Raw genomic sequence first — 24154 nt, 5'->3', positions numbered from 1 at the left:
CAACATATAGCACTAACATGACTGACCACAACATATAGCACTAACATGACTGACCACAATATATAGAATACACCTTCAATAAAAAACATCCATGATCAATCTTTTTGGCGGTAATTACAGGTAACAAGTGTGCATACTCAGTATCTCTCCATGCACATTGTCTGTGGACCATAATTATCTTACACTAAATTGACAGAGCTGAAAGCTGCTGACCCTAATATAATTGCACATTCCTACACACATAGCACAATGTCAGCCTGACAACCCAGGTAGAGGAGCATAACATGTGCAGACAAGAGGGAACGTGCAGACTGACTCTGGACACAAGCTTCATACAAGAGGTGATCCCCTTGGTTGTCTGTTAGTTAGGTTTCCTGGTCTAAAACTCAGGGATACTCCCAAGAGTGAGATCTCCCTGCCGTAATTCTTGCCTGGGTAGGTTTAGGTGTTCCTGTGAAGCATTTTTTGTCCCTGCTCCTGTTAGATTCTTCATATTATAAAATAAAAAAAAGAAATCAGCAGGGACAATAGAAATTCCTCATAATTTGCACATCAATAACTCAGTTTAGCGATCTCACCATTAAAGTCCCCAAAATTTAGAAGAAACAGGTAGAAGTTGGGTGAATATTTTTACTCTCTTGGCCTAGGCATGGGCCCATGTATCACTTTTTGGATACATTTAGGAAGACTTAAAAAAGTAATTGAAAACCATACATCAGAAATAACAAAAAGCTTTTTGCACTCACCTGTCGCCCCACTCTATTATTATGGAGCCTCATACGAGCATGAATGTCCCTGTAAAGCTCCCGGGAATCCAGGAACTCTTTAGAAAACTTCTCCCCATATTCCACATCGGGGCTGCAGCCCCCCCATTCCCAGGAGTCCTGAGGCCCCAGGGCCTCAGCTGGCATGTGTTCCATTACACCATGGACCATCCCCTTGCCACGGTTCATGGCTTCCATTTGCAGCCTGTGCAGCTTAGCCCGGAATGCATCTTCATCCCCTCTCCTCTTCTCATCACAACTACATGACTTCAGCTTGCCCATGGCACAAGCATTGGACACTGCGTGGACCACTCCAGCTGCGGCGATGGCGTAGGCATAGGCGCTCTCCCGGAATCCTGCAGAGAATGGGAAGGGAGATTAATGTCAGTGATGCCAATCATTTCAAGTTAAAAAGATTCTCCTTAAAAAGAATTTCATCTATAGAATAGAATATTTGTAGTATAGAAGATATATACCCACCATGGTCAGAATATAGGACTATTTCAACAATGGTCAAAATAAAAGACTGTTCGCCCAATGGTAAAAATGAAGGACTGTTCCCACAATAGTCAGAATAAAGGACTGTTCACTCAATGGTCAAAATATATGACTGTTCACCTAATGGTCAAAATGAAGGACTGTTCTCACAATGTTCACAATGAAGGACTGTTCCCACAACGGTCTGGATTGAGGACTGCCTCCACAATGGTCAGAATAAAGGACTGATCTTACAATGTTCACAATGAAGGACTGTTCCCACAATGGTCCGGATTGAGGACTGCCTCCACAATGGTCAGAATGAAGGACTGTAGAAGACTGTTCCCTCAATGCTCAGAATGAAGGACTGTTCCCACAATGGTCGGAATGAAGGACTGGTTCCACAATCGTCAGAATGAAGGACTCTTGCCCCAATGGTCAAAATAAAGGAATATTCCCACCATCATGATTACCACCAACTAATGCTCTGCCAATAGTAACATCAATAACCAGCCATTATTTAGCTTGTTAACCAAACAGTAAGCAGGGAAAATATTGGCTGTGAGATGAATTCTTTGTTGGCTGTGAGATGTAAGCATCTTTGTTTTTCAATTTTTTTTAATTGAACCAAATGTTGAATGTTTGAATCAGCATGAATCCCATCTGCAACACTCATCATCATGAAGGACTGTTCAACCAATGGTCATAATATAGGACTATTCTCCTAACAGTCAGGATGGAGGACTGTTCCCACGATTGTCCAAATAAAGGATTGTTTACCCACTGATCAGAATGAAGGACTGTTCCTGATAGGACACAATGAGGGACTGTTCCCCCAATGGCCAGACAGAAGTACTATTACTACAATGGTCACTATAAAGGAATGTTCTCTGAAAGGACACAATGACGGACTGTCCCCCCAATGGTTGGAATGAAAAACTGTTACTACAATAGTCAGAATAACATACTGTTCCCTAAATAGATACAATGAAAGACTTTTCTCCCTGCACTGCATTGGGATGAATCTGGGTGCTTCCTTTAATCAACTGTGACGGATCAACATCACAGTGTTCACTGGAAGGTCACTGAAATGGCAGGAAGTTACTGGATCCTTGTTTGGTTTCAGCATGGGCTGGAGAGTGAAATGATTACTGGGAGGGAAAGTGATAGAAATCCAAAAAGTATCTCCTGGACTAAGAAATCTCCATAATAGGTTACATGTAATTGATGCACCACTTGTTTTTGTATGCATTCTTTTTTTGGCCATTCATAAAAATCAAGTCATTCTGGGAACAACGGTGGATGACAGTGGCGCCTCGCTGAATGAGAGTTGTAACATATAAAGTGTAGCAAGAGATGTACTGCGCGACACTGGAGATTGTTTTACACAAAATATAGAATCCATCATTGCTGATTTATTACTTTAGCAATTCTGCTGATTCAAAAACCACTACCCATTGGGGCCAACTTTGAGTTTCTGTTTTTATGGCCACCAGGTGAAGAATTCCCAACCAACCCCCTGTGCCCTATAGCTTCCTCATTGTCAGAAGATTTTTATCAGTCATTTTTCAAGTTTCAACACATTCTGGTGGCTGTCATTTTCAGTTTCTGCAGAATGTTTCTTTTTTCGGGCTGGAATAGCTGAGCATGGCTGGGGCCCTTCTGATGGCAGGCACAGCAGAATTGGTTGTTTTTTTAGATTCTGGCAGCTCTTTAGAATACATTCTTTACATTAATCCTCTTTATCGAGTCTGTTTACCAACCTTCCAGTGCAAAGGGATTGGAGGGAGAGCCAAGACCTTCGCCGTTTTCCTTCCTCACAATCTCAGCCGTGGCTGGCCCAAACATGTCTCCCCTATCCATCACCTTCACCACCCCCACTCTCCAGACTCCACCTCAGCTCAACACCAGCCACGTATCCCAACTTGTTTCAGGCCCTCTATACACCTTCGGTGTGCTGGAAAAAAAAAGATCCTCATGTGTGATGAGTTTATAGCTGAACTATGGGCGATGAGGAATCCTGGAATATACACAGTCCTATAGGGAAGGTGGGTCAGGTGGTGGGTGACCACACTTTTATCTCCTGCATTTAAGCAATACAGTCTGGTCACCTCCCTGCCCCTATTGCATGTGATTGGTCAGTGATAAATCATCCCTTTGCTTACTCTGTCCACTGCCAGCTGATGACTCACACAGCATATCTGATTGGCCCCTCACACTCCCAGTTCTGCTGTATAGAGGACTACAGAGGGTTATACCAGGTCAAACTAACACTGCTTGCATTTTAAATGCGTGTAACTATTTAATGAACATTTACCAGCATCTTTTTTTTTTAGTGCCAGGATTTCACTCTGAAACCATGAGTTAATAGCTTTCAGGGCAGAAATGGAAGTGAGCATAATACTTATTACACACACAGACTCTGCATCCTGCTTAGTAGTGCTGCACAATGGTTGTGATGGACAGCCCCTCTCCTAAAGTCTGCCAATAAGATGTTTCGATTTAAGGGAAACCACTCCCACTCCCAGTGATTGCAGTGAATACAGACAGCCACTAGAGGGAGAACTTACAAAACTGTAAAATTAATGCTTTATTATCTAGATGTAAGAAACATCAAAAGTTACTATAAAGTCCTAAAAGGGGTTGGTATATTTCTCATGTGTAGCATGCTGCCTGCAGCCGATTAATGGCATTATCCCAGCCTAGGAAGAAGCTAAAGGGATAAGAGGAGGAGGTTTGCACTGTTGTAGTACATGGTGGCATCAGGAATATATTTCATCTTTGAGAAGGTCCAATTTGGGGAGTCACCATTTCAATCAATGAAAATACGTTGATGCTTCGATTTATAAAAAAAGTCAACCATAAAATTTTGCATTTATTCCTGGAAATAAAGTCCGCATACTGAGCATCTCTATCTCCCCCTTCCTGGGCGACCCCAGTCCCAAACCTGACCCAATGAATTGTATTCTAAACAACACTGAAGAGTGGGAGTGAGGTTGCACAGCACAGACTCATATGATAGGAGGCTGCAGTCCAAACATCCTGAATATTGGAAAAGATATTTAATTCATATTATTTTTCTTTTACCCCTCTGACTTTGATACATCACCAAATTTTTCTTTTTTTTTTTTTTGGAAGAGTATCACTGATCCTTAATTGATAGAAAAAAATTGTCCAACACCCGACACCCTGAAAATGATGGTGCCTACCTACCTACATCATCATCGCCAACAAAGCAATTATTTCTCCCTAGGGAATGATTTAGGGTGACCATTCACCGGTACAAACATCAAACTCTCTATAGGTGCAGCCAGGAGTTTGCACCATACAAGTGAACCCATTCTCAGACATTGGACGATCTTGTAATAGCAGAGTTCTCCTTTACCCCCCAAGAAGCGGCCATTACACCACAGGTGGGCCGCATGTCCTCAGGACCTAAGAAGACCCAGGCTGAGCTACCAGCGCGCCCCATCCAGGGAAAGCGAAGGAATTACTTTCTTCAGTGTATATAAATATCCGCGCCACAAATAATTCATTGGAGATCCACACGCACGGCTGGGCTGATGGCGAAGAAGTGGTAAAAAGGAATGAAATATTAAGGAGGCCTTGTCGCTTCTCATTAGGCACGGTGACCCCCACCAGTGCTTTTTGTACCGGGATAGCGGAGGGATGGGAGGGGGGGAGGCCATCCCCCGAGGCACTCCGAGCCATTAGCAAAGAAACACAAATCCGCGTTCCTGCTAAGTGTTAGGAGGCTGTTAGAGCTAAACGGCATCCTGTTTCACACCTCCGCACCCCCCTCCCCGGGACCATTCAAAGCCAGGACATGGCGTCTTCTAAAATCTCAGCCAGGCGAAAAGCCAAACTGCACTGAAGTTTGAATGGCGAACATAATTAATTGGTGAGATTTACTGAGATGTTTCGGGTAAAAAATTGCTGACGTGGCACAATATACAGCATACAAGAGCTCCACCTTTTATCGCCACAATGGCACCCTGGAGCCCCAGTGACTATGCCTAGGTTGAGATGATGTCATCAGTCTGCTGCAAGCAAAAAAAGCATTTCCTCAGTCATTTCTCCTCCCCAAGGCTCCACAGCTGGAGAGGATACACTTTCATCAGTGAAGCTGGGTGATCCAGCAAATCTGCACAAGATCTGGTTCAGGATTCAAAACATTTGCTATCAAATAGCAAATGACCTTTAAGAAATCTATTCCAGGTTTGCTGGATCACCCAGAACCAACCTGGTAGCAGAGTGTGTATGTTTCTAATGCACAAATGCAGTCACACCCGGGTTCTGGCACCGCTCAAGTTTGGGTAAAGAATTTACTCAACAATTCACTAAACAATCTTAATCACATTATTCAGAAAGGAATTGTTTTCTGGAAAGATTTCTTCCAGGGGCTCATCAGAAAGGAAGCAGTGAGAGAGTGTCAGATCTCATCCACACCATCAGCAAGAACCAATGAGAATCCAGCTCAGACAGTTTAAATGGGCCCAAATTCCAAACTTGATAACAATGGCAAAAATGTACCCAAATGTTGTCCAAAACAGCCACCATAGGTGACTCGGTACCTACTAACTTCCTGTGCCAGAGACAGTACCCTACACTTTTCGTGGATGGGCACCACAGGCTCAGGAAAACAGGCAAAAAACATCCAATCCACAGAGATAGAAACAAAAACTTAGCAATTTAAGTGTTCTCTACTTATCCAAAAACATTTGTTTGCAGTTATTACTTCTGGTCACTGGACTGGTGCCCAACATGCAGCCTGTATCTGACATTAAGAAACATTCCATGGGCAAAGGCTGCTGCCCTCTTGCTTCACCCATTAACTAGATGCTGATGATGTTACTCCTGCACATATGAACTGGAGATACATTATTGGTATCTGGCTCCATTGCACACTGTTGTATTGCTCATACACTGCAGTCAGTGCATATATAAAAAACAACATTGCTTACAGCTTGGAAATCAAGTTTTTTGGAAGACGAAATCTATAAAATTACCTCTACCTTATCTGTGGTCAAAGAGCCCTGAAGAAGGGGAAGTCGATCCCTGAAACATGTTGGTTACATTGTTTCTACTGATTAATAACAAAACCTGAAAGTTTAAAATGTAGCAACGTTTTTGGAGTTTGTCAGTGCAAAATGCTCAACAACCCATCACAATGCCCCGAAACTGGACTCCCAAGTCAGGACCACCCAATCTGGATTCCAGTCCAGCACTGCCTGGTGCCTACAACTGTGCACCATAGATCACAAAACTGGACAACAACAATGGACAGAGAATGCTTTGAAGTGAGAAAAATCATTAGACATCCACACACTGATACAGATATACAGGGCCTGCTCATACTCGGCTGAGCCGGGACATATTGCAGCCACTATGAGCTGGAGGGAACAAGTGTAGCCAGGTGCTTGACGTTGGCTTAGAAGAAGTGCAATTATGAAACCTTTCATCGCTTATCAATGAAAGATCTGACCATTTACAGCATTATTGGGACTTGTAAAAAAAAAACTGCCTCGTCTCTACCGACCTGAAACTTGCCCCGCAGTGGTTTTACTCTGCATTTTACAACCTGGCTTGTGAAGACAGCATGGTGCTGAGGTTAACCTTGGAGGTTAAAGAGTAAATAAGGGAACTACCTGGGCGTCTTGGCTCTTATCTCCTCTCAGACATCTCTGCTTCTGTGTGACTGACAGCCAGATACATCAGTGTCAGATCAGAGGGGTATAAAGGAGAGGAACTCTTCAAAGACTGTGGATGAAGATGAGCCATCACACAGGAATGGGGAGCCGCAGGTCATTTGTCTGAGTCACGTCTGTACGGGAATTCCGTCAAGATGGCCGTGCACTTGTCAAGCTGACAAAGAGGCCTTCTCACTTTAATTCCAGGTAGTTTTATGAAATGATACAGAGTAAATGTGCGCTACAAAAGGGAAAGTACAATACATTGAAATCCTTTCCTAAACAGAATTCATGGAGGTGCCAGTCTCAGTCAGTTTTGGATTGCGTGAAAGGAGGTGGGCTTGTTTAGTAACAAATCTCATATGATCACTATGACATAATTGGCATGATGATCACACAATTAGGGTGAATTGTTTTTCCTCAAATTGGTCCTGGACTATGTTAAGTAAATTAGATTGTGAGCTCTTATGATGGACACATGGTGGCATGACTATAGACCATGCAGAGATGCATAAAATACAAATGAATCAAAAAGCAATAATAAGCAGAAAGTAATTTGTTATACCCCCCCCCCCCCCTTCCTTTTTTCTTTCCATGCTCACCTCTGCTGAACACCGCACTCTCATATGGAATCTTATTCTTGGTCTCCAGGCTGGAGCAGTTCCATCGGTGGTCCCTGAACTGGTGCTGGCACTCATGAATGGCAATTTGGATCCCCTGGATGGCGGAGGCAGCTACATCAGGGTGCCGCATGCAGACTTCCATCTGGCGCCGGGTTAATCCAGGTAGCGTCAAGCACACAGTGTTGGCATTAAGTACTGGTTCTGGTGGGATCTTCAGCCCTAGGATTTCATTGGTCAGGGATCTGCATGGAGCAAAAAAAATGTGATATTCATTGATCATTCAGGCAACATGAAGAACACATGAAATCAGTTTTATTTTTTTTTGGATTGGATATGATGTCAGCAACTCCAGCTGATGCCAAGCTGGCACTCAAGTGACACTCTATAGAAACCATTCTCAGCCAGGGTTCTGAGGATCCCTGGGGTTCGTCCAGAGGTTGCTTGGAGTTCGGTAAGCTGCAGATGGCCTCCCTGGTGCCTGCATTGTTCTTGAGCCAATGTCCCTTTTCAAAGGCAGCAACTTGGCACCAGAGATCATTTTATCTGTCTTTAGGGTGGCATTCAGACCACCACTGTAAGGGGAACATTCTTACAGCTAATACAAAGGTAAATTTTCCCATTGACACCCAAAAAATGGTTAAGCTGTTGTTCCTTGAGACCTGGAAATCATTTTTGAGGGTTCCACTGGGGTAAGAAGTTAGAGAATTGCTGCTCTATAATATTTGCCTTTAATCCTCCACTGGCAGGTGATGGGAGGGACTGGGCCAGCACAGACAATAATGAGACGCTAGCAGAAGAGGAAATAAGTATGCTCTACAAAGAGGAAGGGGGTTCCTATCTGAGCAGTGAGAAATATAGTAAGTTCAAAGATACATCAAAGTTTATAGAAAAAATGCTGCAAGTCAGCATTTACCATAATTTAACATAATAAATGACACTATACAAAGCTTTAAAATGATTGACAGGTGGCTCATAGGTGTCACCCCAGTGTATTATCTGGCATAAAGACAAGCACCTGGCTCCGAGAATCGAGGCATTGTGTACCAATCACTAGATATGACTGTGAACAAATGAGCGATGAATAGACCTGGGTGAGGTCACTGCCAACCGCCGTCCATAGACGATCAGTCAGCTGGGAGGTTTTCTGTGTCATTCCTGCATTTCTACCTGTCCTTTCCTGACGGTTTACAGACATCTCCACCTTTTATCTACAAAAGCCTTGAGCTACGAAGCTCTCCAGCTCTGCCTTGGCCCCATTAAAGTAATTACGCTTCTGTCTCAGCCATTATCCCTGGGAGAGCTTCATGGGCTGGTATAGCGCAGGTGCCGGGAATTAGAGTGCCGACTTGCCCTCCAGACACTGGCTGAAATGGTGAATTTCAAACATTTCTTGGCCTCTTCGGTTCGGATTGTAAAAAATAAAAGAAAAGTACATCAATAAAGAAAACCTGTACTGGGAGCAATGTAAAGGCTACCATAGTAGGTTGGCCAGCATGGTGATCCATTTGCCAAAGGTAAGTGTGCGGATTAGGAGATTCTACTTACAGACCTGTGATTGGCAAGCTATGCTGCTTTCATGGCCTCAGTTAGGTTCTGGGGCCATTCAGACAAATAAATCCAAATATTCTTAGCATAATCGGGAATTCTGATGGTTTGTTGCAATATCTAGCAAGTAAATACAACAACCAAATGCACCAAAATGGCACTGGAAGACCACCATTTATCTAATAAGGGCTCTATTTATAAAGCAGGAAAACAGACATTCCCTGTTTTATAGATAGAGCTCATTGAAACATTCCCTGGTGGAGAATCTTCCAGGTCCACGTGTTTCAATGGCAGTGATTGTTTTTTCCACCAGGGAATGTTGGAGGGAATGTCAGATTCCCTGTTTTATAAATATAGCCCTAAGTTGTAAACTAATTTCTTTTTCATATCGGTGGCACCAAGTGAAAATAAGTGATTGTAAGATTGTCATTTGCAACCCCTATTTAACGTACAGCACTAAACTCTCTGCAGCAGGCGAATTTGTTCTTGGCTCATCTCTATTTCTGCAACAGAATTCTCCTTGCATTTCAAAACTATTGGGTTCTTGAAAAAAAAACTGAGGCTAACACAGCGTATTTATGGGCAATCTCATAGGTACACTTTAAAGCCAACACCAGACAAAATTTTGTTGGTTTGCTTGCGATCTTCTGCCAGGTTCTTATCAATGTTCCTATCATGGTTCTCCTCCTTTGACATTGACACTTTGTAACTTGCGGACAACCTTTTTGTCTCTTTCTATCCTTTAACGTTGGCATTGAGTTCCATTTTCCCTGGCACTGCCAAGTGGCAATTCTTCATTGATGTGACCACATACATCAAGCTTTCAAATTAGAAAATCAAATTGTTTTATATTTTTGCACACTCCAGGAAAAAAGTGCATGACTTTCCCTCGGCACCTGACTCCTGCATAGATCTCTTTCTCGCATTTCTGTGGTGGGTGCATGGCACCTCTGTGTGCCTCTTCCCCCCCGACCAGGCCTGCTGGCCGGTTTATTGTGTTCATGGACCCAAGATCAAAGCCTAGGCCATGTCCCAGCAGATGAAATGAGAATACAGCCAAAAATAGCCAGTGATCCCTCCACGTCCTGCGTTCTCCTTGATCAAAGCTGAGGCCTCTGATACATTTCCTGTCTGCAATTTATTCCCTGACATATTTTATTTACTGTCAGGCTTCCCCTCGGCCCCATAGAACTGTCTACAAGTTCACATTTGCAGGGCCAATTTCCATTTGTTGGAGCAACATGTGCAAGGGGGGTGGTTGGGGGGGATTGTGGTCTACAACATGGATGATGAAAGTGGGGCGTGGTTTTGTGGTTCACAGGCTTCTCTTTGAAGTGGGCAGCATTTTGGAATGGGACACGTTCTTCAGTGACCTGCTGCAAACCCAGAAGAGTTTTCCTGACCTGGGCTTAACCCTTTCCTGCAAAGGACCTGTTCACAACAAACTAATTAAAACCCCACTGAACTTTTTGTTTAACCCTTTTCAGGCTTTAGCCATTTTTATATAATACATTTTTACCCACATAATAAAAAAATGCTTCCAATTTCCCCTGATTTGGAGAGACGGTCCCTCTTCATACCTCCCAACTGCCCCTGATATGGAGGGACTGACCCCCCTCATACCTTCCAACTGCCCCTGATATGGAGGGACTGTCCCTCTTCATACCTCCCAACTGGCCCTGATATGGAGGGACTGATCCTCCTCATACCTTCCAACTGCCCCTGATATTGAGGGACTATCCCTCTTTATACCTCCCAACTGCCCTTGATATGGAGGGACTATCCTTCTTCATACCTCCCAACTGCCCCTGATATGGAGGGACTGACCTTCTTCATAACTTCCAAATGCCCTTGATAAGGAGGGACTGACCCTCCTCATACCTTCCAACTGCCCTTGATAAGGAGGGACTGACCCTCCTCATACCTTCCAACTGCCCCTGATATGGAGGGACTGACCCTCCTCATACCTTCCAACTGCCCCTGATATGGAGGGACTGACCCTTCTCATACCTTCCAACTGCCCCTGATATGGAGGGACTGACCCACCTCATACCTCCCACTGCCCCCGATTTGGAGGAATTGTCCCTCTTCATAGCTGCTAACTGCCCCTGATTTGAAGGGGTTGTCATCCTTCATACCTCCAAACTGCCACTAAGGTCTTTTCTGTGTTTTCCTGGAACTGACAGCTCTAATCCTAGAAGTGCTGAGAGCTGAGCGCTCTCGGGTTCTGTGCTCTTCATCGCTTTTTTGTGGGCCGTCCTGACCCTACCCCATTCTGGGCCCCCAGAGGACACAGGTGGTGAGCCTAGAAGGGGTAATGGGGCATCAGACAGGATGGCCACACCATCTATAGAATATAGAAGTGATCAGGCTGCTGAGAGGCTAAAACACTAAACATAGTCTCTGCTGATTGGAGAGCTCCAACTCTGACTCAGCGGGGGCGGTATGCAGACCTCTGCAGAGAGACAACTGCTGCCTCATAGATAAGAAGGACCCGTCTCTGCAGGATGCTGGCAGTGGAAACATTTTTCTACTTTGACTGGTGCAGCTTTTAAAGAAAATGAACTTTGCAGACCTTTTTTATGTACCTGAAATATATTTTGCTGATTTCAACTAATACAAGGATGATATTGTGTGGATGAACAGCAGCAAGACCTACAGAGACATGAGGATGATGGTGTCACCTCTGAGCTGGTATCTCAATCCACTAAGTAGGTGGTGACCCTGGAAGATACTTTAGGAAAGATGGCTCCATCCTTCTGGAGAGAAAAGCATTGCCAGGAATACTGAAATCCCTTGTAAATACCTGAAAATGTTACACTTTTTGCTGAATGCTCATTTTTAGGATTTAAGAATATTACGGTAAATAACTTTTCTTATTTGATGTAATCAGATATCATATTCTCTTTCACTTCCTTTTAGAAGAGGACAGATGATGTAACAGTTGAGATTGACACACTTTTGGGAAAAGCATCTGCTCCGGCAGACTTATGGGCTTGTAGGGCATTGATTGCACAATTCATATATGAATTCTGAGCTGAGGAATAATCTGCATCCTCTTCTGGATCCTAGGAGGACCTCACCTGTGGGCAGCCAAAAGGAAATGTCCACATAACTCAGACAGTGACCTGGACACTCTAAAAAGAAGGACCCCTCTTACTTTAAACAGAAGAAGAGAAAAAAGACTGGTGCATCACATGACCATGACTTTAGGTGAGGAAGGACATGTGACCTGGAGGATTCGGCAAGCTGAGATCACATGACTAATTATTCAAATGGCCAGCCCCAGAGGGACCTTGGACTGGCGGTTTCCTATAGTAAACCTGCACTGAGAAAATATAAAGGCTGCCCCTGACAAATTCTCCGTCACAGACTGCTCATTGTCTGGCTGCCATGGTGGATAACAGCAGTGGTTGTCACACCCCAATCTGTATTGCCTCGGGGTCAGTGGCTCTATCAGCCTCATATTTCTGCCAGTGAAAGTGTTCAGCAGGAGCAGAGTTATTTCGTAGGCACTGGGGCACAAAAATATTTGCAGACTCAGAAAAGACTCAAAGTCTCAAATGCCAAGATAAAGCCAAGGACTGGCTGCACCCAAAAACCTTTGAGTGTTTAAGGTTTGAAGGAAAGGAGACCGGCGGGACTCCATAATGAAAACACGTTTTTTTTGTCACATGCAGAATTGTGTCCCGTGACCCATTCTTTACCTTACGGTGATAAAGATGTCTGGCTCCCCCCTGCACTACAGACACAAGTCATTACCAGAATCCCCGCCGCTTTTGTCTGCCTTGTTCAAGTGTAAGACAAAATATTTAGTTCAGAAAAATTTTTCAAAAAAAAGTATCTCATAACTGCAAATGTTTACTTTTGTCTTAAAGAGACAGAACCCAGGTGCTGCTACAGTGCGGCATATAATGACTTGAAAGTCACATGACCACCACTGCCAGCTGAATAGTATTTCGCATCAAACTCCATGCAGATTATGTCACTGGTAGGATCCAAACTGGGGAACCCAGAGGAGAAATGCAAAGCTGCAATTTGCTGCAAGAAAAAAAACAGTGGTCACAGTGGCTGCAAAGATTTTTTTTTCAACATGACATCTAGGAAGCAGTTTTCTTTATTTTGGTAACTCTAAAAATCCCCCTTGAAAAATCGGCTACATGAGAATAATCCCAGATTGTATATTAAAAATGTGAAAAACCACCAAAAGTTTATCACCCTGTTATGAAAATTCCACCCTTGACTTTGCCTGAGATGATCTCCTAAATTGTAAGCTCTTCGGGGCAGGGTTCTCTCCTACTTTTGTGTCATTGTTTGTATCAGTCATTTACAACCCCTATTTAATGTACAGTGCTGCATAATAATTTGGCACTAAAAATAATACTGTTTAATATTATTATTATTATTATTAGTATTATTAATAATAAAATGAGATTATCAGTGCCTTCAGGGAGAAGTACCCCCCCTCCGGTAATCAGACTATAACATTGTAACTTTGTATCAGTTACAGAAATGATAACAGTTAAAAGAAATCTGATTACTGCTATGGATAACTGTAATTGCCATCTCACCATTTTGGGCAATTCACCCATTTGCATTTCAAGGGGCAACCTGTGGGGGCAGCACTGAGACACTTGTTTAATTAAGTTTGAACTCAACTTTAATTGAGGTTTTCCATTTCTTAAAATTTTGCTGGGATTTTTTGCCAAATGTGAAAATCTTCCATAATTAGGCCCAGGTGAAAAATGCGGAGAAGTGAAGCATTATGAGAGTCCTAAAATGGACAATGAGTGGAGATCATTGCATCCTGCACATCCATTACTGGTCAGTGAGGCCACCCATCATGTTGATGGACCTATAGGAAACTGTAGCAGGGAAGGGATAAAAGTTTCAGCTCTAAAAACTGACACTGACACCAGTTTTACCAAAACTGGTAAATAACAAACAAAATAGGTAAAAACCCTAAATGAAATTCAAAAACTTTGCAAAAGCTCAGTTCATAATTAACAATTGTTAAATGGTTTATAATATTCAATAATTTAACTTTTTATTTATTCGTTGTTGTATCTCATTGCTCAGTTCCTCCAGCTTCTGTGACGAGGTGACAACACAAGAACCTAAATTGCAGACAAGGCCAGAGAGTTGTCACGCATACTTTTACATACCTAAACAAAGCAGATCAGACCAGCATAGATGGCAGAATGAAATGCAGTGCAATATTGTAAGTTACTGTTGTGCAGCAGATTGGAAGGAAGGAATGGGCAGCCATTGCACAATATATGATAAGCAGGGGACACTGATGAAGCATTGTGTCACACACAGCAATTCTCAGAATTTAGCAGCAGAATCTCACAGCGATTTCACAATCCAGATGTAAGCATTGTGTACTCATTGATGCCCTGCACAGAAGCAGAGTAAAGGAACCCAGAATGGGGGAGAGGGGTAGGGACATTAGGGAGCGGCACCCAGACCAGATCTCTTGGATTATTATCATGGGGAGCAGGGAAAGGATTGCATCACCACAAGATATTTGAGAATCCAGATCAAATTAATTATTTGCAGAATTCTATAATTTTACCAGCATGTTTATGGTTTCAAATCTCACTTCATCAGGGCTTAAAGTAAAACTTCCACCCTTCCTTAAAAATCTCCTAAATCTTGTTGTTCCAAAAATATTCTTGCATTTACTTGCAAGGAAAAAATGAAACAGTATTTGTATTTGGAGGGTTGCCCCCTCTAACCTGGTCACCCTAGGCACTGGCCTCTGGGTGGCACTATAGTAAGTACAACCATGTATTTCCACATAGGTGGTAGCTACAAGGTCCAATTGAATTTATTATGAAGCCATTGCATAGCCCTAATTTAATGATCATGAAAGTTTTTTTTTTACTCTCCCCCTAATTGCTGGCCCCCTAGGCATGAGCCAATTTCCCTTCATGCTAAATATAGCCCTGGCAGGGTATTGTGTGCATGTAATTACTAGACCTGTCTTCTGGAATCTGTGCTCTGGTATTGCACTATTATCATCCTGCATCAGTATTTTCTAAGAAGAGAAGTCGCACAGGCGATGGGAGGAACCAGCAATGTGTGGCAGTTTCTGGTTATATATTACAACCTGACAGTTTTACAACCTCCTATTCCTCACATGGTACCCAGTGAGACCAGATCTTCCACATTGCCCAAGCTCCTTGCTGGTTAATATTATAGGCTTTGTTTGACTGGGGGGCAAGTTTGTGACTTGGGTAAACCTGTTATGTCCTTCGTTTTATATGGGTGGTGACCCCTAGCTGAGATTAGCTGCTGGGACTTGTTGTCCTTTAAAGAATGGGTCATGCAGATCAGAATGGTTTGCTGGGAGAAGAGTGCTGGTTCTTAAAGAGTCATAGGTCAGTTATGCTTTGCTGTCCATATTTGTATTGACAGGCTTTGCTAGGACAGAAAGCCATGGCCGGGTCAGGTTTGCTATGTGGGGAAACCTCCCAGCAAGGCATGATAGAATTTGTAGTCCTCCGGCGACCAGGAAGCAGCAGGTGGGCACAGTTTGGTAGATATTTTGGCAAAGCCTTCTAGAAATTGTAACCAAAGAACAACCCATTAGCTGTATAAAAGGGACTCTGTAAAAGGGAATTTGTAGTCCCGTATGGATCCAAGGAAGGTTGGACAGGTTGTCCAAGGAAATGTAAGAGAGTCCACCAAGCCTTTTATCTCTCCTAGGGACTGCTGTAGGAAATCCAGGTACCCCATTGGACCTGTCTGCTGTTAAAAAATGAATTACCTCCCTGGGGTCTTTTGTACATCAGGTGTTTGCAGAAGGAAGATTGGGACCTTTGACCTAGGACTTCATTTCTGGTGGGGTAAAGCCCTGGCTTCGGTACAGAAAGGCTGCATTATCTAGTGGATGCCTTATAGAAAACAAATGCAACAGAACTCTGCAGAATTTATGCTGCATTTTGCTGCAATTGTAGGACCAGGACTCCAGGTTTCCCCCAGTGATGTCCCTAAAAGTGACCAGTAGGTAGTTTTTCTACCATCCACTAAGAAGAAGCACCATAAACACCACACTAAAAGTGGACATAAACCCTAACTGCACAACATCTGGTTTGCTAGAGCACTGTGTAACATAAACAATTACAAATTTTATCATTGTTTTCACCTTTTCTTGATCAATATTTGCCCTTCAGCATTGCAAATCTCTTCCAAACACATCCTATAACTCCAGCACTGGCTGCACATCATTGCCCCTGGGCAGCTTCCCGACATTAACAATGGTGGCTGGTAGTCAGCTGCTGGTAGTCTGCACCAGGGGACAAAGTGGCAACCCAGGAGCACATCTGGTAGACAGTTGTCAACCTATAACAGGAATTACCTGAACAAGGACCCTTTAAGTATCATTGGTATTCATGATTGAATGCAGATTTTAAAACTACAAATCAAATTTATTGATGCAATAAAAATACAATTTTATACCTAGAATATACAAGCAGATCCATTGGCAGTTTTAGGCTACCCCCTTGTTGGATTGATTTATTGATCAGTAGTCAAACGATTGAAAGTCCAAAAACATAGCACACATGTGCACTATATTCTGCCTTCTGCATGTTTTTGTAATGTGGGAGGAAACCCACGCAAACACAGAGAAAACATACAAACTCCATGCAGATGATTTCCTGGCTGAGATTTCAGCCTGGGACCTAGCACTGCATAGGCCAGGATACTAACCACTGAGCCATTGTACTGCCCACACGATCGATGTGAATGATTAATATATCTTGATAATGATCATTCACCTAGTTACCACCATTAACCTTTCAATTAGAGGAGCCAATGTGCATCCAGAACTGCTTCCTTACAACTTCCAACCAATGGGAGCTCTCCCTAAGCAGTACACTGACACCTGACATAGTTCCTCTTGGCTAGCAGTTATCAGGGAGAACGTCCAGCTGCATATTGATCAAAGAACAGGTATTCCCAATCAAAGTTTATCCAATATATTGATCTAGCCTTAGATTTAATGTTATCTACATCTAATCCAGATTTTCTCGAACTCTCTAACATGGGGGAACCCTTGAAACAACTTTCAGGTCTTGGGGAACCCCTTCTATAATTACTATGTCCACAGCTCACAGTGCATTAGTGTGGTGGTCAGCAGGAAGAAAGTCTCTTACATTGCTGGCCAGTGGGAAGAGTGTCACCCTTATAGATATCCAACAAGGTGTCACTTAAATTGACCTGAGATGTATAGATTGCTTTTTGCTCAAGGAACTCCTAGCAACTTCTGGAGGAACCCTGGCCCAGTCCTATTACAATATTGCAGTCTATGCTCCCCCTCTTTAGTAATTTGGATCTGAGGTATTGTATTTCCAAACTGGCTGATCTTGGCACTGGGAAGGGTTAAGCATTGGAAGGCTGCAGAACAGGCGTTTAATTCCTCCCTTGCTCATCATCTGTGATTTAATTACTTGACTTTCCTGTACTTTTTTGTTCCCTCTCAGTGTATTTATTAGATTTTTATTTACCAAAACATTCAGCCTGAGATCTCCCACCCTTGGCAAGATTATGGTTACAGTCACACAGAGGGGCTCACCTCCCAGTCACGGTATCTCTAAAAACCAAATACGACACAAAATCGCAGACAGAATCATGCAGAGGAGCGCAGGGAACGTTTGCCGGCTTCGGGGGCACGTGGACAATTAGTGGTTTGGATTCAGCAAGGTATCTGGAATCCTTTGAAGTGGAAGTTCATAAAACTGCTTAAATCAGCAGCTGTCCAAGGAATTAGAGAAAGAGTTAGAAGAGAGATTAAGATGAACGCAGATGAATCTCGTCTTTTATTATCCGTCGTTTTATAGTCGTAATGAAAACGTTTGGCAAGTTGTCTAAAAATTTAATAATATTTGCAGGTTGCTCAGCCATTGGCGATGCAGCCTTGCAGATTTAAAGTGACCTGATTGGTCTGGAATGGAGAGAGATCAGTCTGAAGGGATTATAATAAAGGGATTTCCCTATCCAGGTGGAACATGCACACATGCAGCCATTGGCAGTCAATTGCAATAAATATGGGCAGCTTAAGGGTTGGTTGAATCATATGCATGTGCATTATATTGTAGGCTACTAAGACGCATTATTTATGTGCATTACAGTAGGTTGCAATTAATGCAATGCATATATACCTGCACCATAGTGTACAGGTGTGAGTTCTTTGTACATCACATTATGCAGCAGAAAAATTATGTGATATTTATTTTTCCTGCACGAAATGACGCTTTCTTGGCCACTTACCTTACAATCAGAGCATGCAATCCAATTTAGCACACACTGTAACAAAATCCCAAAGTGAATGAGGCAGAATAGGAGAACGCCTAAAGGCAAAAATCAAACGAGAGTGTGTGAAACATTAGCCAAAAATTGATGTCAGATGATAATGTGTGTGGTTCAGTGAGCCAGATTGTACAATTTGAATTCTGCTTTCTGTACAAGGTGTGGGGCTTCTCCTGCAATTGTTTTTTGTAATCACCACTAGATTGTCCAGTCATGCCATTGGATGAAATTGCAAAAAGTGTGACATAGTTTTACATTCTTCCTGTCTATAACGATCATTTTGCACAATCAGAAATCCCTTTTCGTCATCAATAACTGTGTCAGATCTTACAATCGACATTTTTTTGGCGATAGGCTCAATTCACAAAGCTGAAACTTCAAGCCACGTGACTGTATCAGCTGGCAATTAATGCAGAAAGTTTGGAAAATACAGATCCTTATTCTGCAGTGTTAGGTTTGTGGGTGAAAACGTGATAATACCGGATTGTAGTAAACAATTGTAACATGTGTGGCTGGATTTGTTCCTACGCAACCTGATTGTAAACAATGTGTCAGATTAAAGCCTGTGGGGTTAAGGACAAAGCGTTGGAAATGTTAGTTCTAGCATGCAGAGTTAGCAGCAGTTGTCCTCTTTTTCTTTCCTCCACAGCCATGGGAAGGAGCCATTGCCTATGATTGTGCCATTTCAGCAACGACAGCCTCATTCCTAATGGATATCTGCCTGTGTATTTTATCCAATACCAGACATTTGGTACATAGATCAGATTGTGGCACATGGAGTGTGCAATCATATACAGCACTGCCTGCATGTACTATGTATCCTCTCTCCGTGTAGGCGGACTTCTAGTTCCATTCCTTAATTTAAAGACAAGCAGATTTATTGATATTAGATTGTAAGCTCCTTGGTGGGCAAGCAAGGGCAAAATGTATCTATGACCCAAACGTTGTGAAAAAATAAATAATTAACAGGAATATCAGTAATTCACCAAGCTGGAAATTTTCACAATTCGTCTTAACAAAAAATTGCACATTTGGAACTCTTGTTGAAGGATCTGTCCTCGGTTTATGTAGGCAAGGGAGGCATTAGATTGCAAGCTCCTTTGCAGATGAAAACGGTGTAAAAAATAGGCATAAACTATGCAAAATTTTAAATATTCATAATTGGAATTGATAAAAACACTGAATTGATGAAAATTGATCAAACTGGCAGAAAAAAATTATCAGAAAATTTGTTCTTTATCGATTGCCACCAGCCAATCAATGGATTTGTAACTTATGAGCTGTACAGAATGGAAGCGTTCCAGTCGATTTTTTTATCAGATTTTTGCTGAAATTTGCTCGCCAATGCCCAATGGATTTCCAATTTGGGAGTTATTGATTAAATGCCTTCTTTATCGATCAATGGCTTCTTATATTTTTGAGCTGTATAGAATAAAAGGATACCAATCGATTTTCAATCAGATTTATGGTGCAATTTATTTGATCTTGAATGACGATAGGGATACTGATTTCCAATCTGAGAATTATTGATTAAGTAGTCAATCGATGGCTTTGTATCTTATCAAGTACTACAGAAGGGTGGCACTCAATCGCTTTTCAATCAGATTTCTCATAAAATCTGTTTGATTTTGAGCAGTGCAAGGTATATATTAATCAATATTCCCCAATAGATTTCCAGTCTGACAATTATTGATCAAGTAGGCAATCAATAGCTTAATGCTTTATAGAGAGGTACAGAATGGTGGTGCTCAATCACTTTTCAATCAGATATCTGATCAAATGTTTGATTTCAATCGTTGCAATGTAAAAAATGATAAATTTTCCCCAATCAAATTCCAATCTGAGAATTATTGATCGATTCGCCTGATCCCTGCCTTGCATTACCAGGTTCATGTAACTCTATAAGGGTGTAATCATATAAAGAAGACAACTTACCTCTGCATGGAGAGCAGAAGCCCAATCAGGACAGCGAGGAATCCAGAAAAGGGCCACTGTGCCATGTCGGTTTTTCGCTTTTCTTCGCTCCCGTGACCCTTTACCCCTCTCTTCCTTGCTGCCTAATTTCATTGATGTGCAGCTCACCGGCACAAAGCTTCATCTTTCTCTACCGGAGACCAAGATACTTTTCCAGGTGCAGGATGACTTTATCCCTTCTGCCTTGCGTTCTTCCAAGAGTTCATTGGTCGTAGTTGAATGTCTTCCTCTCCCCCCCCCCCACCTTTTCTTTGCATCAATCTGGGGTCACCTAAAATCTTCTTCTTGGTACAATGCAACCGGTTGCGCCTCTCCCTAAAATTCTTGCAGGAATTTCAAATTTTGCTGTCCGGGGTCTCTTGATCGTTCTCCAAATTTGCACCCTAGTGCTGGTGGTCAGGTCAAATATTGGTGCTTTGCAGACAAGCTGTCACAGTTGCGTCCTCTCTGGCTGTGAGCTGTGTGCGATCCTCCCTCCTTACACTTCCCCTACAACTCTCCACCTCTTCAAATTACCCTCTCTGCTGTAACTGGCACACCCCCCCCCCCTCTGTACACCCCCCTCCTCCTCCCTGTGTGCTCCTGACAGGTAGAGGTGGACGGTCGCTGGGCAGGTCCACCTGTGTAGTTGTTTTACCTGTCCGGAGTCAGAACACATGTGTAATCCTGATCTGTGTCACTCAACAACAATGCTTCTCAATGTTATGGAGATTGGAGCCTCAATGCAAGGTGAATGTTAATAAATGATCGATGAATGATTGATCACGGTATTGATCATGTCGTCGCCTTTCACCACTTAAGAAACCTGATCTATAATTGATCGGAACGCTGCTGCTTCTAGCTCATACATGTGCACATCTGTCCCCCTATTTATCTAAGTACAGCACTGCATAATATGTTGGTGCTATATAAATACTGTTTATTATTAATAATATTATTCATAATAATAATATTAATAATAAACAATAATACACAGACATGTTTTTATGAATTGCGCACCAATGCTCATACAATCAAAAACTAATCCTTCCTGATCAATCTTCAAATGATATTTTGAGAAAATTGGTAAAATAAAGATTTTTTTTCATTTAATGTTTTTCTTTTTTTAAAATTGGAGATCTAATCTAGTATTTCTCAACCAGGGTTCCTCCAGATGTTGCTGGGGGTTCCTTGAGCAATGACCAGTTTGCACCTCTCAGGCCAACATAGGTGACACCAATGATCTTTTTGTCTATCTGTAGGATGACATTCTACCCAGTGGCCAGCAATGTAAGAGGATTCTTCCCACTGACCATCATACTAATATACTGTGAGCTGTGGATATAGTAATAATAGAAGGGGTTCCATAGTAAAAAGGCTAACATACCTGGAAAAAGCACTGTGTATATTAACCATCTGCTGCTGTTTTTACCTTTTTCATCCATTGCCCCATCTCAATGTTGCTGATCTCCTCCATCCTCTGGTAAACACTTCCTGTAGTTTTGCCTGCACATCATTGCTTCTGATAGTGACAACAGAGGACCACACCAGTGCATTGTGGGTCATCAGGGTTGCATGCAGGCTATATCCAGGGCACATGTGTAGTTATTAGAGTTGTCACCCTCTAATAGGAAGTGACTGAACAACGTACCTAATGGTAGCATTACCATGTATCTACATTTAAAGGGGATTTGAAAATTTGGAAGCAGGCAGGGTTTTATTATAGAAAGTGACAGATGATGACCCTCCTGCAATATTTTTTCCTACCTGCCTGATTGACACCCCTCTGCACATGCATTGGATGCACAGCAATCCCAGGCTCCCTTGCAGGAGTTACACCACCCCAGGCCAGTCAATCAAGATGCCCAAAGATTGGAATGCAGAAGAGAAGAAGGGATAAGGTGGCCATGCCCGTAACCGAACAGGGATAGGTGAGTATCCCTAGGGTTTAGTTCTGCTTTAAGATCAGAAATTCTACATATTGCAGCTTAGCAGTTGGCGGCTTCATTTGTTTTCTGTTTTTCATAATGAAAAATACTTTTTGATCCTGATAGGATCAAACTTCCTGTGCATGAACTTTAGCTGTCGCAGCTATGTGCACACAAAAAAACATCCCCTCCCTATGTTATGGTCATGGAGAAGAGGAGGTGTTTGTAGTTCCACTCCCAAACAGGAGAGCTGCTGAAAGCTCGGCACATAGCAAGGCATTAAAGGGCACTGTAAAGTGGTACATTTAGAATGCATTTAAGAATCAATGCTAATCAATGCACAGATGGATGTGATCTGTATTGCATGAACGCATGCATTTCTGTATGTTAGTGGGAACAGGCCCTAATTGTACACTAACATATCGATCTGTTCAAGTTTTATCCAGTATAGTTGCATGGATAACATATTGTAGTTGTTAGTAGGGATCACACAGATCACCTTGTATTGGCGTGTTGGGAAATTCAATGACAGACAATTACAACGCCGTACAAATACCATTAGAATTAATTAGCACTGACCGACAATGCTGTTCGTTTTATGGAAGAAGGAGGGTAAGCGGTTGGTACTCCACTGAGTTCCCCCAAATAGTTAATAATATCAGCTGTTAGCGGTCCGTCACTTTCTGATCCACCGCAGCAAATTGCTGGATTTTCCCAAGATGATCACAGACGATGCACTCAGGGGACGTGAGCTTTTTCCATAATCAGCAAGCATGCACAGAATTATGGAGTGTGCCTGTGTCAGGTGCAATGCAATGATGACAGGTTCAGATTCCTATGGTTGCTGCACCCTCGGAATCTGCCATCTTTCCTGTGGCTCCATGGAGATCCCATTTGGCCACTGGTGCCTAAGAGTTACATTGTGCCCAGCTGCTGGTTCTGCATACGGCATCTCTGCACCCAGCGCCAGTGCTTGTGCCGTGTAGAGTTAAAACAAAAAGCCACCAGGAGCCAGAGATTTATTGTTTTTGCCAAAGAGACTTTGCAATCAATTAGCTCAACTGCTTGCTAACTTTTTTTTTTTTAAACCATTACCTTTGCAGATCTGTCAATCCTTCCAGGGGTTTCCTTGATTGGGTTCTGCATCATTTGGGTATCCTCCTTCATCCTGGCACGGAGGAAATGCGGGGCGCCCCCACCTTCTTTGGCCTTCTTCTTACGCCAGCCAATCTCGCACTGCGCAGGTGCGAGATTAGGTGACATAGATGGGTTAAGAAGAGTGCAGATCTTACTGTGCTTGCGTAAGATTGGCATTTTTTATTTCCCCATCGAGGAAAAGGCTCCTTCTGCACATGCCTGATATCAGGCTTTATTAATATTATTATTATTATTAATAACCATGACTTATATAGCGCCAACATATTACGCATTGCTGTACAATAAATAGGGGTTGCAAATGACAGACGAATCCAGATAGTGACACAGGAGGAGAGGACCCTGCCCCGAAAAGCTTACAATCTAGTAGGTGGGGGAATAAACACACAATAGGATGTGCAGAAGGAGCAGCCAGAATCCTCCTATAATGCATGACGTAAGAAGGTAATCGTTACCTTATATAAAAGGAGCTGTCTACCCTTTTATGTAAGGTAAAAATTTTAGTTTAGGTCTGCTTTAAGTTTAGATCCCATGTTGGGACTTATTCTAACTTGCAAAAAGTTTGCAGTGCAAGGTGAGGTGGTGAAAACCTTTGGATTCTAGGCAAAAAAAAATGTGTGAGTGAAAATTTTTGCAGTGGGCAACAACCAAGCAAAATAATTAATAATAGTATATTTTAAAAAATCTAAATAAAGAACAAT

General features: G+C 42.5%; 1 protein-coding gene across 2 annotated transcripts in view; it reads right to left on the bottom strand.

Annotated features, from left to right (window-relative positions):
* WNT10A (Wnt family member 10A) overlaps positions 1-23824 on the bottom strand; it is a 36267-nt gene extending 12443 nt beyond the window's left edge. Inside the window, exons 1-3 of one of the 2 annotated variants that reach the window (XM_072418012.1) lie at positions 23394-23824; positions 7534-7796; positions 747-1120 (exon numbers count right to left, since the gene is read on the bottom strand). In XM_072418012.1, coding sequence (XP_072274113.1) covers positions 747-1120; positions 7534-7696 — 537 coding nt within the window. In that variant the 5' untranslated portion in view covers positions 7697-7796; positions 23394-23824. Of the gene's footprint in view, positions 1-746; positions 1121-7533; positions 7797-20352; positions 20929-23393 lie in introns of those variants that run through there. The other variant, XM_072418011.1, reaches the window with a different exon arrangement.
* Positions 23825-24154: the final 330 nt, after the last annotated feature.

Source organism: Pyxicephalus adspersus, chromosome 7, assembly GCF_032062135.1.
Source record: "Pyxicephalus adspersus chromosome 7, UCB_Pads_2.0, whole genome shotgun sequence".
NCBI classification, from domain to species: domain Eukaryota; kingdom Metazoa; phylum Chordata; class Amphibia; order Anura; family Pyxicephalidae; genus Pyxicephalus; species Pyxicephalus adspersus.
Note: the sequence above shows the minus strand (reverse complement) of the source record. Positions and strands in the feature narration are given on the sequence as shown.